This window comes from Lissotriton helveticus, chromosome 12, assembly GCF_964261635.1.
Source record: "Lissotriton helveticus chromosome 12, aLisHel1.1, whole genome shotgun sequence".
Taxonomy (NCBI): Eukaryota; Metazoa; Chordata; class Amphibia; order Caudata; family Salamandridae; genus Lissotriton; species Lissotriton helveticus.
In genome coordinates, this window is record NC_136073.1 from 468,594,107 (window position 1) to 468,609,280 (window position 15,174).

The 15,174-nt window shown below is 44.1% G+C and overlaps 1 protein-coding gene across 1 annotated transcript in view; it reads right to left on the reverse strand.

Annotated features, from left to right (window-relative positions):
• NECAB2 (N-terminal EF-hand calcium binding protein 2) overlaps positions 1 to 15,174 on the reverse strand; it is a 1,192,488-nt gene that overhangs the window by 579,277 nt on the left and 598,037 nt on the right. The window contains exon 5 of the mRNA XM_078668986.1: positions 13,939 to 14,036. Coding sequence (XP_078525112.1) covers positions 13,939 to 14,036 — 98 coding nt within the window. The remainder of the gene's footprint in view (positions 1 to 13,938; positions 14,037 to 15,174) is intronic.

A 15,174-nucleotide genomic window follows, 5' to 3' on the forward strand; every position in this document is an offset into this window, starting at 1 on the left:
GCTCAGCACTCCAGGTGCCAGTGACTTAGTGCACAGCAGGCCATTGTCCGTTGCTTATTGTGTTTTGTGCTGTGGAGCGGTTGCGTAGCTTTGTCACCTCAAACAGTGTGGGGGCCTTGAGACATTGATCGGGAAGATGATGCAGGTCTAACACACCCCACTGCATCTGCATCAGGAATATATCAAAGGGACACAATCCGAGACTTTTTCTTCACATGAGCGCGCTCATCTCCAGTGTCCCAACCCGCGACTCACGGACACTCCTGTTTGCATGTTGGGTGTCCTCTGGACTTTCCCCAGCTCACTACATGTTGCTCAGCAGTTGACTCTGGTATGCATGTGTTTTCTGTTTCCATTGCACTGGTGTCCAATGTTCAAGCGGTTGCCAGCACCAGACATTCTGTGCGGAATGGCTTACACTCACCCCACACAAATCCAGCACAGGCGTCACTGTACATGTGGCCCTGCCAATAAAGAGGCCGGGCGCATGAGCCAGTTCAACATGATATATGCATGTGTCCCTGTGGTCTTGTTGTATGCATGAAGGCCATGGGCCCTACGACATTACATTGTGCTGTGTACATCGGATGCAAACATGTTACTGCAGGCAGCGGGTTGGAGCTTGGACATGTAGCTTTGTTGTCACCCACTCAATTCGTAAGGGGAGTAGCCAGGGCCGACGTACGCAGAGCCAACATGGGTGTGTGACTGCTATTTCACCACCCCCTTTTGTACCGATTTCAGCGCCCCTGGGCATGGTTCTGTACTGTGAATGTGCATCTGCATGTGTCTCTATGGCAGTGTGGGTCTCCTTAGTGTGGTGTGGGTGGGCCCTGAAGGGTCAAAGACACCTACGTATGTGTCCTAGTTCGCATTACATGGGTTCGGCACCCACCAACACCTGTTGGGCCACCTCCTTTTAGCGTGCTGACACATGGCATTGGGGTGCTATGTGTGGGTGGGTGGGTGAAGTGTTGTAAGCCAGCTGTGCTTGCGGGTGCTTCCTGCTGTGTGGTCTGTTTCAGACTCTGTGTTCTCCTCTGAGTAGCTTGGCTGTCCGGGTCCTGGTGGGGGTTGCGTGGGATGTCCATGGACTGTTGTAGGGCATCGATGTCAACGCTGTGGTGGTCCTCTCCGGCATCACAGGTGTGTTGTATTCTGTGTTCTGCTGAAGGTTTTGTGTGCCCCTCTGCGATGTGAAGGGGAGATGCATGTTGACTTTTTGTTGACATGTATGTTGGCATATTGTGCTGGTTTGCATGCAGACTATATGGCAATGTACATTGTGACTGTTTGGGGGGTGCTGGATTCTTCTTCAGGACAGTATACATTTGGACTACATGACAGATGTGAGGTCGTATGAGTACATTTCCATTTCACAGTTTCCGGCTCCATCTGATGTAGTAGGCATGTTTCTGTCCATGTGCGGAGCCAGTTGTGTCCTCAGTTCTGCAGTGTCGGTTATGCGCATTGTACCAAGTTTTCGTCAATGTGGGTGTGCTGTTCTTGCTATGTGTGTGTGCTGCAGTATGCCAAGGGGATCTGGGATATGATCCTGGGTGATTGTGGGTGTGCAGTGTGATACACCTCGTTGTGCATGTATGCCATTGTGCCCACCTACCCCGTCCCTCCAGTCCCTGTTCGTTGAACTCCCTGATGATGTTTTGTCAGGTCCTCTCTTGCTGTGTCCGTACTCCCTACTCCTTGCACCGTCGCCATACTGATGACTGTAGCCTGGGTTTCCTTCAGCTCCTCCTGTGGCACTGGTCTGCCACCTGCTATCGCCGTTGCTGCCTTCCTGTTGGCAGCGGGTTTGTGCCTGGTTTAAGTTGTCACGTCATGCTGGCACCTATTGGCCTCCTCAATTGGCCTCCTCAGCACTCCGACTGCATTCCAGGTGGTCTGCTAGTGGGTCAGTTGCTGGTAGTGTCCTGTCACCTCCGTGACGCTGGTATTGTTTTCCTGCGATCTCTACCCCGTCTTCCTCTCCCTCTTCTCCTTTGCCTTTACCCGACCCCGTTATTCCTTGCCGGTAGTCTGTGAGGGTTGTGGGGTTCGAGTTGGCCTCTGCGCTGGGTCAGGGTGCATCCATGTTGCTACGTGCTTTGGCTTGTTTCTGGTGTGGTTTTTTCTGTGTTTTTCATAGTGCATTTTCACGCCAGACGTGTGGGATTTGCAGGCCTGTGGCTGGTTTTTGCTACTTTTTGTACCGCGGTTGGCCTCATCGCATGTTTTTTGCGTTCACGTATCGCATTTTTGCTGTGTGGCGTTGATTTTCACGCGGACATTTCACGCGTTAACTGGTGTCTATCGCATGCTACCGCCTTGTTGTAAATTCCACGTTGACACAGGGTCATTTTCCCATGATAGGCTGCAATGTTGAAAGTTGAGTTTCACTACTCTTGTGGTAGTTATCACACGTTCTTGTGAATATACCCCTTAGTATTCAGCGTGTTGAACCAAAACAGTAACACAGCAAATGGGGATTGGTTAGAAACGCTCACGATAGATCCTTCTAAAAAAAAGAGAACGTACTGGGGTAATCTTTCTAGTTTGAAACAACCCTTTAATGTTTTACTTTTAGTTGTATTTTGGTACACAGTTTTTCAATGAACAAGTAAAACCATGATACATGTGGTAATAGGGTGCTTTTTCTCCTCTTCCACTTTAACAAATGATGCAGAGTGAACTTCTGGGTGTACACATTTGATAATTTATACATATTTGATAACTTGTTTAAACTTTTGCCCCAGGAGCAACACATTAAATATATCCAACGAATATCGAAAGTGGATCACTGACCCCACTTATGTCTGGGTCAATAATACTGTATTGCCATAATATATTACAACCCGTAGCCGCAAATACCCCAGTTTGAAAGCCAGCACTTTCAGCTGCATTTTTCTGCTTTGGACGTATCTGTTATGCATAAATTAGGCAAAAAGGTGCCAAGCTACACACTTGTTTGAAACAATGTGTTTTTTACAGAACAGAGGGCCTGAATAGGAGTTTAATGTAGGGATACTCTGTCACAAACGTAACGTCACTTTATAACAAGTGCATTAGGATATATTGCACTTGTAATAAGGCAAATGGGATATATGTGACATTTTTGACAGAGTTCCCACCCGCCAAACTGTAAATAACGCCCAGAGTGATTTTTAAACGAGCAATGGTACATGCATCAGTTTACAGCAGTTCAATAGCCATCAAAAGGCCCACCTCCTGTCTGCCATCTCCTGAATCGAGCATTCAGCAGTAATTGGGCCACAAAAATACATTTTGGCCTAATATAAACCAGTATTATGGGAATTGTTTGCTCTGTGAGCCAAATTCATAAATAGAGGACAAACAACTAATGTAAGCATAGACTTTCTAAATGTATTGTAGGCGCATGATTTAACTAGAATAATAATCATTCAAATACTGCTTAGAACATGTATCCAACTAATGGTATAAGTCTGTAGCTTATGACCATTTTTTGCACATTTTGTAAGATTGGCCGAATTATACAGCCTTCTCATGTTGCATGCATGAACCGCTTTGTAGAGAGAAAATTATTTCTTTGCCAATATATCTAACCTGCACAATATTATTAAGGTCCGGGTCAGAAGATGTGCATAAACACTATTTAAATTAACTTTAGTTAATTTGGATTAGAAACAGCACTGAGCTTACATATGGTCTTTTTTCCAGTACTTAAGAGACCCGCTAAAGCTACTGTGTAGGACTGGAACTATGACCTTAACCCGCTAAAGCTACTGTGTAGGCCTGGAACTGTGGCCTTAACCCACTAAAGCTACTCTGTAGGCCTGGAACTATGACCTTAACCCACTAAAGCTACTCTGTAGGCCTGGAACTATGACCTTAACCCGCTAAAGCTACTGTGTAGGCCTGGAACTGTGGCCTTAACCCACTAAAGCTACTCTGTAGGCCTGGAACTATGACCTTAACCCGCTAAAGCTACTCTGTAGGCCTGGAACGGTGGCTTTAACCCATAAAGTTACTCTGTAAGCCTGGAAGGGTGACCATAACCCGCTAGAGCTACTCTGTAGGCCTGGAATGATGACATTAATCTGCTAAAGCTACTCTGTAGGCCTGGAACGATAACCTTAATCTGCTAAAGCTACTCTGTAGGCCTGATACGATGACCTTAACCCGCTAAAGCTACTCTGTAGGCCTGGAAGGGTGACCTTAACCCGCTAAAGCTACTCTGTAGGCCTGGAAGGGTGACCTTAACCCGCTAAAGCTACTCTGTAGGCCTGAAACGGTGACTGTAACCCGCTAAAGCTACTCTGTAGGCCTGGAACAATGACCTTGACCCGCTAAAGCTACTCTGTAGGCCTGGAACGGTGACCTTAACCCCCTAAAGCTACTGTGTAGGTCTGGAACTGAGCCTTAACCCGCTAAAGCTACTGTGTAGGTCTGGAACTGAGCCTTAACCCGCTAAAGCTACTGTGTAGGTCTGGAACTGAGCCTTAACCCGCTAAAGCTACTGTGTAGGCCTGGAACTGTGGCCTTAAACCACTAAAGCTACTGTGTAGGCCTGGAACTGTGGCCTTAACCCGCTAAAGCTACTCCCTGGGCCTGGATCTATGACCTTAATTACTCTTTAGTTTTGGACCTATAATATTGGAATTTGATTCAATTTTTAATGCCCTGATTCTGAATTATTTTTCCCTGATAGAGTTAAACCAAACGTTTATGTATTCTTTAATAGAATACATAAACGTACTGCATTCCTCACCCATCACCCCCACCAACAGGTGTCAGTTTTCTAATCCATCCAACAGCAACAGAACATTTCCTTTAACATCACAGGTACATATACAAAATAATGCAAAGACTTCCAAAATGTGTTTTTTTCAGCATATTTTTATTTCCTTTCTTAATTATTTGCTAAGCAATCCAAAACTGATTTTAGTATCAGCATTTTCTCACGGATTACCATTGTTAAGCCCTAGAAAAAGTAAATCTGTCTTCTAGAGCCATATATTAATCTATGCCATGTACAGAATGGCCTCTATGTTACCGCGGACAATGAAATGACCCTAGACTGGTATCCAGGGACTCTTTGGTCCTGTCTTACTGCTTTGAACCTCCACCTTCTTGCTCCAAAGTGTTCTAGCTTTGCAGATAGCAGTTGCATTGTGTATGCACAACCCTCTCCCCATGCTCTATTCAAATGCTATGTGTTCATAAAAAATATCTTCCATCAGTCATAGTACACAGCTTTATATATGAGATCCTTCTTTTATTGCTAGCGTCATTCTATTGACTGATGTCCTTAGGCTCTAATTTGAAGGCTCATTGAGCGAGGGATATACATGTACAAATTCCGAACTCATTAATATTGGCATTTTGTGTTAATATGTATTTTTTAAAAGTTTTCAAACAATCAGGCATGCCAATGCTTTCTCCCAAACATGTCAATAGAATGCAAAGCCGGTCGGTTCAAAATCCCCTTCTCAGCAATTCTTACCATTTAAATCAATGAAGTTAATGAAAGACAAAAAAGAAAATTATGAATAATCAAATGCCACTACTTCACCTGTTATAGAAATCAATGCAGGGAAGTCGATGGGGAATAATAATTTCTCCTACATTTTAATAAACTGCCAGCACAGGAAATCTAGTAAATGCTTTCAATCCCATCCAGTAATTGGTTGACACAAACCGTAGAAAGGATGACATTCTATCGGCTAACGACTAGATTGAAGATTGTCAAAATAACGTTGTAAATTGCACAATATATGATGTTACCTTCCTGCTTTCAAATAGCCAGGGCAGTTACTTTAGTTTTCAAGGGCACTGCTAAGGCGTTATTACTGCATGGTGACTGTGTGGCTTCCCCATACTCTCCCATGACTAGCGCATCCACTTATGTTTTCCAGCACCCCGCAAGGGCTCTAGGTCAGTTTCTTTCAGCGATTAGAAGAAACATTCTATACTCTGTTGACTTTTTTGGTTTCTCGATCTTTATATTTTTTTTATAATGTTCTGTTAAAAAAAGAAACACCAAGCCAAAATACAAAGAATAGGGCAGTGCTTAATTTGAGCCAGTGGTTTCCGATGCTCATCATGGCACTTCATTGTCAACACCTGGACTTATGACAGCCAGCCACATGGTGGCGCTGTTTATCTAATTTTGTGATGAACACAACAGTTGTTTAATAATTCAATATACATTAAAAATGATGGATACCTGCCACCCAAAGCTTGGGTGGCAGGTATTATTAGTTTTTAATGTATAGAAAGTCTGAATTGTCATTAGAAGCACAATGGATTGTGTAAGCAGCTGTGGTCTCCTGACAAGGGCACTAGCACTTATTTCTTTGCAAATTAAGTACTGGAATAGGGTAATTTCCTCATCTGGAAACCAGTACGTCAGTTAATACGGTTTACGTCTAACAGTACACATCACATCCTATAGTTCAAATAATCTAAGGTAGTTCCATGTTTTTGTTTGCTCAGAAAAAGACTAAACAAAGACAAAAAAAATCGAGAAATGAACAGAGAACAAAATGAATACCATTTTTAAATTATCGCTTCCTCTGTTCCATGTCTTCACATGAGTGCTCCCTTAGATGTCTATATCAGCAGTATCTCTTTTTCAATCAGAAATAGAGGTCTTGGTATCTGGTTTGCTGACGTAGATGACATTCAATATTATTGGCAGCAGACAGCATATAAAAACCAGAGATGTATTTGACAGAATCAACAAATACATCGATGAGACTGGGAGTCTTGAAAGAAATGTTCTGCAGTGAATAAGATTGTTCTACTGCAAACCAGGAACTGCATGCCAGCTCTGTCATAGATACCAATTCTTCCTCTGCGCGCTGCCTTTCACTGCAAATTCAGGCAGTGTAATCCAAACACAAGACAAGATGGCTCAATGCAAAAATACAAATACTCAAATCACAAAATATGTAAAAAATGGAAAACTCCAACGAGGGAGTGAATCTACTAATCAAAATGTCCCATATCACTCAGGAGGTCTCTCAAAAGTTAGTTTATTATAGAAATCCAAAACTCGTGACACGTTTCGGCCACAACAGCAGGCTTGTTCAGACACCCAGCAGAGGGTCAATACCTTATTTAAATGGTTCCACAATGAAAGTAAAAACAAAATAATAAAAGAACGTTGCATAGTGGCATCCAGGCACCATCTTAGAGTGGTTGTCTCTCTATAACAATTTACCTATGATAACAAAAATGCATAGGTACACACTAGCCAAATATAGCCCAAGTGGGTTCACCCCTGATGTAACTCATTGCATCTTATGCAACACAGTTTACACTAATATTATGCATATGTATCAGTGCATAATATTAGCGAAAGCTGATTCACTAGGCTAGTTAGTGCAACCCACTTTCTTTAAAGCGCACTCTTAATTTGCTCACTTGAGCTAGATGGCGACACCCTGTGGTTATTTTGTGAATCAGCAGAGTAAGTAAACATTTTCGCTTCTTATGTGAGCTTAGTCTGTGTTGTCTGTGGTACTTTACCTTAGAATGATGCATTATTTCTTATCGAAAAGACTCAGTGTGTACTTAACCGGCACTTACAAAGTGTTTAAGGAAGTATCTGTGTCCTAATATATATGTGTAATATTATTGAAAGATATGTTCATGGGCAGGAACGCAGCACAAATGTCAAGGGAAGCACCCTTTAAAAGTTAGTAGAGGGTTCTTTCCAGCATCACATTAACTAGAAGTTTAACTGAAATGATCAAATAGAATAATTCCTTATTTGGAGATCTGAAACCTTTTTTTGTTTTACAATCTAACCTAGTGGACACTATGTTACGTAGACGTAACAAGTATTCATAGAAAAATTCATCTCGGGAACGATTTGTGCCAAAATCAAGTTGGCCCTTGAGGTCAATAATGACGTCGGGGGCATGCATTCCCTTTCTTTACAATGTTAAACCTTATTGCTGTGTTCTAAGTGGATTTCTTTTCACATTCTTCACACGCTCCGGCAGTGGCCATTTTTTGGCATGAAACATAATCATTTATTATAGGTTGCTAAGAAAGTCAAAAGTAGCTGATAGTACATCAGAACATATTGAAGATATATTTAGACCACATCTGTTATATCTGAACTGGGATAAGCATACTTCTCTGGTTGACAAGTAGCGCTCATGCCTCATTTGAAAAGTCAGAGCTTTCCTTACAAAGCTCACTATACCCCTTACTTTTTGGGTACATTGTAATGTTTACATTATTCCTAGTCCTACTCTTGTTTATCTCCATTACGCAATGAGGCCCCTGTGACTCGTAGACATCCTCCTACCAATATAAAAAGGCACCGCCCCCTCCACAATACCCAGTGGCGTAACGAAAGTGAGGGGGCCTCCCTGCACGGTACTTAGGGGGGCCCCCTCCGGGCTCAATCAGGCGCTCTCACGGCCAGAGTTCAGTGCCGAGGAGGCCCCTTGGAGCTAGGACCCCCCCCCCCCCCCCGCACACCGCGTGGGCTGCGGGGGCCTGTGTTACGCCCCTGACAATAACTGTACATACCAAGCCCCCGTAGACACAGTTGGCCGGACCATCGGGAGGGAGGGAGGGCGGGCCGTAATGGAGATAAGTGAGAGTAGGACTAGGAGTAATGTGATTACCAGTAAATAATATAAACATTACCTCCACGTCCCTCTCGCTTATCTCCATAAGCACTGAGATATACCAATCCAAGGAAAAACCCGGCCAACTGTCCAAGCAGCAGCCCAGAGCATCACAACAATGCACCCAAAGGAAGAGCAAACAAACAGGAAAGACAGGCCAGTCCCAACACAGTGGACCGAAACCAGGAGGCACACCCAGCCCCAAACACAGGAAAAAAGAAGACCCAATAGACAAAGAGCCGAGGACACCCGAGCCTGTAAGCAGACACACACGGCACCCTGAAAACAAAAGGAAGAAAACAGCAGAGCCAGAAGGTGCAACCCCAACAGATGAAAGAAAGAAAGGTGAACACAGGAGGGGGCGCAAAACCAGAGGAAAATCCCCAGGAGGGACACATCCACTCCAGGCAAGAACACCCCACAAAGCACCGCAAGACCACCAGGCAGACCAACAGACCCCAGCAAAAGCCCCAAAGGCAAGCCGAAGTGCCAGAGGCAGAGAAACGGAAAGGAACTACATGCACAAGAGCACACAAAGTCCCAACCAACAGCCAACACAGACCACAAGAAGACCAGGCAGACCCCAAAGGGCGCATGCACAGAAGAGGCGACCAAAGCCAAGAGACCAACGCACTGGCAGCCACCAATCCCCAAGCATACACCAACAGAGGGACCAAAGGAACAGGACAGGCCAGAGTCACCAGAGTAACCAGACACCCAACCCAACCCTCTGAGCCAGAACCCTGGAACAAGGTCAACCGAGGAAAGCCACCTAAAGGCGCGTATGCCAAGGAAACCGCAGGGCAACTACCCCCACAATGACACCCCCAACATCCAAAAACAAAATCGGGGAAAAGTGGAAAGGAGGCGCCTGAAACAAGGCAACCCACACCCAGGCGACCACAGGAAACAGCCTGCACGTAGGAACCAGAAAAGGCTCAGACAGCACAGTGAACCCCCCAAAAACTGTTGAAGACACGGACCAATGGGGATTCACAGGAACGCAATCAGCAAAATGAATGCAGGCACGAAGAACCCGTGCATACGACAAACCCCCCACCACTGACCCAAACCCAGCGGAACCAAAAGGAACCAGCATGCCAGGACAGCAGAGGAGGCCGCCACCGGTGCCCCAGGGACAGAAAGAAGCTGTGGCAACAAGAAGGGCCAAGAAGGAACCAAGCAAAATGCACAGGGCTACAGCGCTGCCCCCAACCATCCAGAAATGGGAGAAGCATGAGCCAGAGAACACTGCCCCACCATGGAATCGAAGAGGGCAAAGGCCAGGACAGCAGAGGAGGCAGCTAAACCTACAGCACCTGGCAAACCCTGGCAGACACCCAACCAGGAATGAACCAGGCCCGATGCTGCTGAACATCTGAGAACAGGCGACAGCAGCTGCATTCAGGGTTGTATGGCCGCAGGACAAAGAAACCCCATACAAGAAATGCAGAGGCAACACCCAGGAAGACCACAGGATGGGACAACAACACATGGGAAACCAGCACACATGCCCCACAGGCACAGCAAGGCAGACCAGTCCAAACCCAGAGGCCAGAAAACAAGTGACAATCCACCACTTGCCGGCAAACCTCCGGAACAGCAGGCAAAGAGCTCCAGTACCAGATGCAGCTAACATGCGGAATCAAGCCCAACAGCACCCCACCAAACAGCGTGCAGGGGATGCCAAAGACAAAGACCACTGCAATACCCAAGAGGGAGAAACCTCACAACAGAGAGGCCCCCAGAGTGACGAGCAACAGGCAAAACAGTCATTGAGGCCGCAAACAAGGACATTGGCAGGAGTGCACCGCTCCGCGGAGGCACCCACCACCACAGCCCACAGGAAGCTGAAAACAGAGGAAGCTCAGAAACGTTGGGACAGGGCCGGCACAAGACACGGCCCTGCATCGAGCACAGGCGCCGAATAGCCCGCGGGATGCCCCCAGAAAAAGCAGCGACAGGTCTGCAAGCACAGCACCACAGGTGCAGAGACAGGACACAGAGGAAAACCGACAGCCAAGGGAAGAAGGACAGGCCACAGGGCAGGAACAAACCAAACCACAACCAAAAAATATAGCACAGCTATACCCAAAACAAGACAGGACATCCAAACCAGAGGGACAGAGACACCAACGGCAAGAAGCAATGCATTCCTCTCCTGCAGACCCCCACCCCAGGCACCGGGAGGCACAGCACCACCCACAATATGCAAAACAGAATTGCCAAAAAGTCAGCAGAACCGAAGTGCCCATCCAGCCACAGCGACAGTTCAAGCACCGCTCTGAAGCGCTGTGACAGACCCAGGAACAGCCACAGGCTAAGGAGTCAGCAAAATCCAGGAACCCGTGCACAGACAAGCCCACACCTTGAACAGAGCACAGCCAGTGACAAGGCAGGAGCCAAGCACCCACAAGGAAGGAATGTTCTAAAACATGTCTAAGTAAGGGTCCGTACCATGCCACGCATAGATAAATTCACTCACATACTTATGCACTGCTACTGGTCTCATTAAGGGACAGAACCATATCATATACTAATGAATTTACTCACATGTTGTATTTGGTGCTCCCTGCCTCCATAAAGGGCAGAACCATGCCACACATATTTTATGTTCTAAAACATGTCTAAGTAAGGGGCCGTACCATGCCACGCATGGATAAATTCACTCACATACTTATGCACTGCCACTGGTCTCATTAAGGAACAGAACTATGCACTCACAGATCAATTTACTTACATGTTGTATGTAATGCTACTTGCCTCCATAAGGGGCAGAACCATGCCACATATATTTTATGTACTAAAACCCGCCTAAGTGATACAACCATGCCACATATAGATGAATTCACTCACATACTTATGCACTGCTACTGGTTTCATTGAGGGACAGAACTATGCACACACAGATGAGTTTCATCACATGTCGTATGTAGTGCAACTAGCCTCCGGGGTACAACCATATTTTATGTTCTAAAACATGTCTAAATAAGGGTCCATACCATGTGACGCATAGATAAATTCGCCCACATACTTATACTGGTTTCATTAAGGGACAGAACTACGCACACACAGCTGAGTTTCCTCACATGTTGTATGTAGTGCTACTTGCCTAAGTAAGGGGCAAAACCATGCCACACTTATTTTATGTACTAAAACCTGCTTAAGTAAGTGATATAACCATGCCACATATAGATAAATTCACTCACATGCTGTATGCACTGGTACATGACTCAGTAAGGGACAGAACCGTTCCAGACACCGATGAATTTACTCACATGTGGTATGAGGTGCTACCTGCCTCTGTTAAAGGGCAGAACCATGTCACACATATTTTATGTTCTAGAACATCTCTATGGAAGGTACAGTACTATAGCACGCATAGATAAATTCATTCACATACTTATGCACTGCTACCAGTTTCATTATGGACAGAACTATGCACACCCACATAAATTCACTCCCATGCTGTGCATACTGCTAACTCTTTCAGTAAGAGACAGAGCGATACCACACATGCCGTGTGTACTAATGGGTGTCTCTGTAAGGGACAGAACAATGCCATATACAGGTGAATTTATTCACATGTATGTACTGCTACCTTTCTGTGTACGAGACTGAACAATGACACATGTAGATGAATTCTCTCACATGTATGTACTGTTACCTGTTTCAGTAAGAGACAGAACAATGGCACATGTAGATGAATTCTCTCAGTTGTGTGTTCTGCTACCTGTCTCAGCAAGAGAGAGAACCATACCACGAATAGATGAATGCATGCGCATGTATGTAGTTCTACCTTTCTCATTAAGGGAAAAAATAGATGCCACCCACAGATTAATTCTCTCATTATTGTATGTTATCCTGCCTGTCAGACACAAATATAGATCTCATTTATTCTAGGCATTGCCACCTTTGTCGGTCAGAGACGTAACCATGGTGCTTAGATGTAAATTGTGCCTTTTACTGGTTCGATACCTGCACCTATAAGGGTTGAAACATCCAAACATGAATTCTCTCACGTGCCTTTGAACTGCTACTTCTCGAAGTAAATGACGAAATACCACACATACATGAATCCTCTCATATGTATATATTACTATCTGCCTTAGTGAGACATAACCATACCACCCACACTTGATTTCCCTCACTTACCTATGTACTATTGTATTCTTAAAGCATATGTTCATTTCACTGAAACTTGAATTCTCTCGCTTACCTATGTACTATTGTATCCGTAAAGCATATGTCCATATCACTGAAACTTGAATTCTCTTGCTTACCTATGCACTATTGTATCCGTAAAGCATATGTCCATATCACTGAAACTTGAATTCTCTCGCTTACCTATGTACTATTGTATCCGTAAAGCATATGTCCATATCACTGAAACTTGAATTCTCTCGCTTACCTATGCACTATTGTATCCGTAAAGCATATGTCCATATCACTGAAACTTGAATTCTCTCGCTTACCTATGTACTATTGTTTCCGTAAAGCATTTGTCCATCTCACTGAAACTTGAATTCTCTCGCTTACCTATGTACTATTGTATCTGTAAAGCATACATATCACTGAAACTTGAATTCTCTCACTTACCTATGTACTATTGTATCTGTAAAGCATACATATCACTGAAACTTGAATTATCTCGCTTACCTATGTACTATTGTATCCGTAAAGCATACATATCACTGAAACTTGAATTCTCTCACTTACCTATGTACTATTGTATCTGTAAAGCATATGTCCATATCACTGAAACTTGAATTATCTCGCTTACCTATGTACTATTGTATCCGTAAAGCATACATATCACTGAAACTTGAATTCTCTCACTTACCTATGTACTGCTAACTCTCTGTAAAGTATTTTTCCAACCGAACTTGAATTGTCTAATTTAACTATGCACTGCTGTATCTGTAAAGCACATACCCATACCACTGAAACTTTAATTCTCTCACTTACCTATTTCTGCAAACTGTCTCTGTAAAGCTTCTATCAAATATTGTAGATACTGCAACGTGTCTCTCTAAAGCCGCAACGCTACTACAACGCTCAATTTATCATATATACTGCGGTTTCATAGAGACCTAAGCATACCACACAAACGTACATGCTCTAATTTATTGTATGTGCTCCTACAAGAGTTGATGGATGTAACTGTGCCATAGAAATTGCACAGTAGAGCTGGCATAATAATTTACAGGTGATCTGACTTTGTATCAGTGAGTAAATACCCTTTACCCTGCCAAAGAGGGTATGCACTGTCATGACTAAAACCATAACCTTTGCATCTGCTACTCACCCTCTTTGTGTAGTCCATAGCTTTGAGGATGGAGAGGTTGAGGGTTTCCAGAGAAGAAAGAACATCCTCATAATCTCCCATGTGATTGGCAAAATAATCTGAAAAGACAGGAAAAAGAATAATCTTACAAATTTGCATTCTATCTCTGTGACACATAATTGGCTGCCATTAGGGTGAAAGTGTTTCTCTGTGCACCACATTTGCCCCGTGCTTAGCACCCACACACCATGTCAAATGTTGAATTTAAGTAGAACAGAAAACCCTCTGCTCACAGAGATGACATGGTAATTGCAAGACAGAAAAGGGAATTTATAATCAAGCACCTCGTTAACTAGCTCCAAATATGGATCTAGGCTTGAGGCCAAGGAGCTTCAATAACAGTCACACGATTCATAGATGAGATGATGAGCTGGTGCTCACTTACGCCAAAAATGCGCGTCATTGGTCACAGTTTAAGAACAGGCCGAGTGAACGCCAAACCAATATATGGGCTTCAGGAAACTAATGGACATATCGCGAATACATTTCATTTGCAATCCCAATCCTTGCAGATATGTAATCAGTTTTCAATGTGCTCTTGATAAACTTGTGGTATAAAATTGCATTGATGTCAAGTCGTGGAACTGGAATCACAGCTCAGGCTGGACCTCTTTAGCCATGGAGTCCTGGCTGTTAAACAGAAAACCTTTTCAAAGACCTTTTCAAAGCCAAGTTCCAAGAGTATCAAATAACATGTGACTATACAGCAGAATATCGAACTCCAAATTATCGTTGTACAAGAATATCAAGGGACAAAATATCGAAAGGTAACTGCATATAGGGAAGTATTGATTTACTTTTCTTAACTCCACATCTCCATACCTTGAAGATACCTTACCATGGTATTGAAATCTAGACTTACCTGGGGATTATTTTATTTCCAATATTTTTTCCATGTGTCATCAAAATTCTGGTGTCAACATTCAGGGTGTACACCATAACAAATGAAAAACGGACACTTGTAACACCTTATGACCGTTGGTAAAATTTCACACCCGGGGGCAGAGTCAGCACAAGGCAGGAAGCATTCCTACACGCGGCTCTGGGCTTAAAATAGTGGGACCCCGATGAAGCATAGGGCTCTTCTGAATCAGATTTTGGAGGAGTTGTTTTCAGAAACACATATCAGAAAACGACCATATCGAAATAATACTACACAAATTGTGTAAGTACAAATCTCTGTTTGTTAGTCCTGAC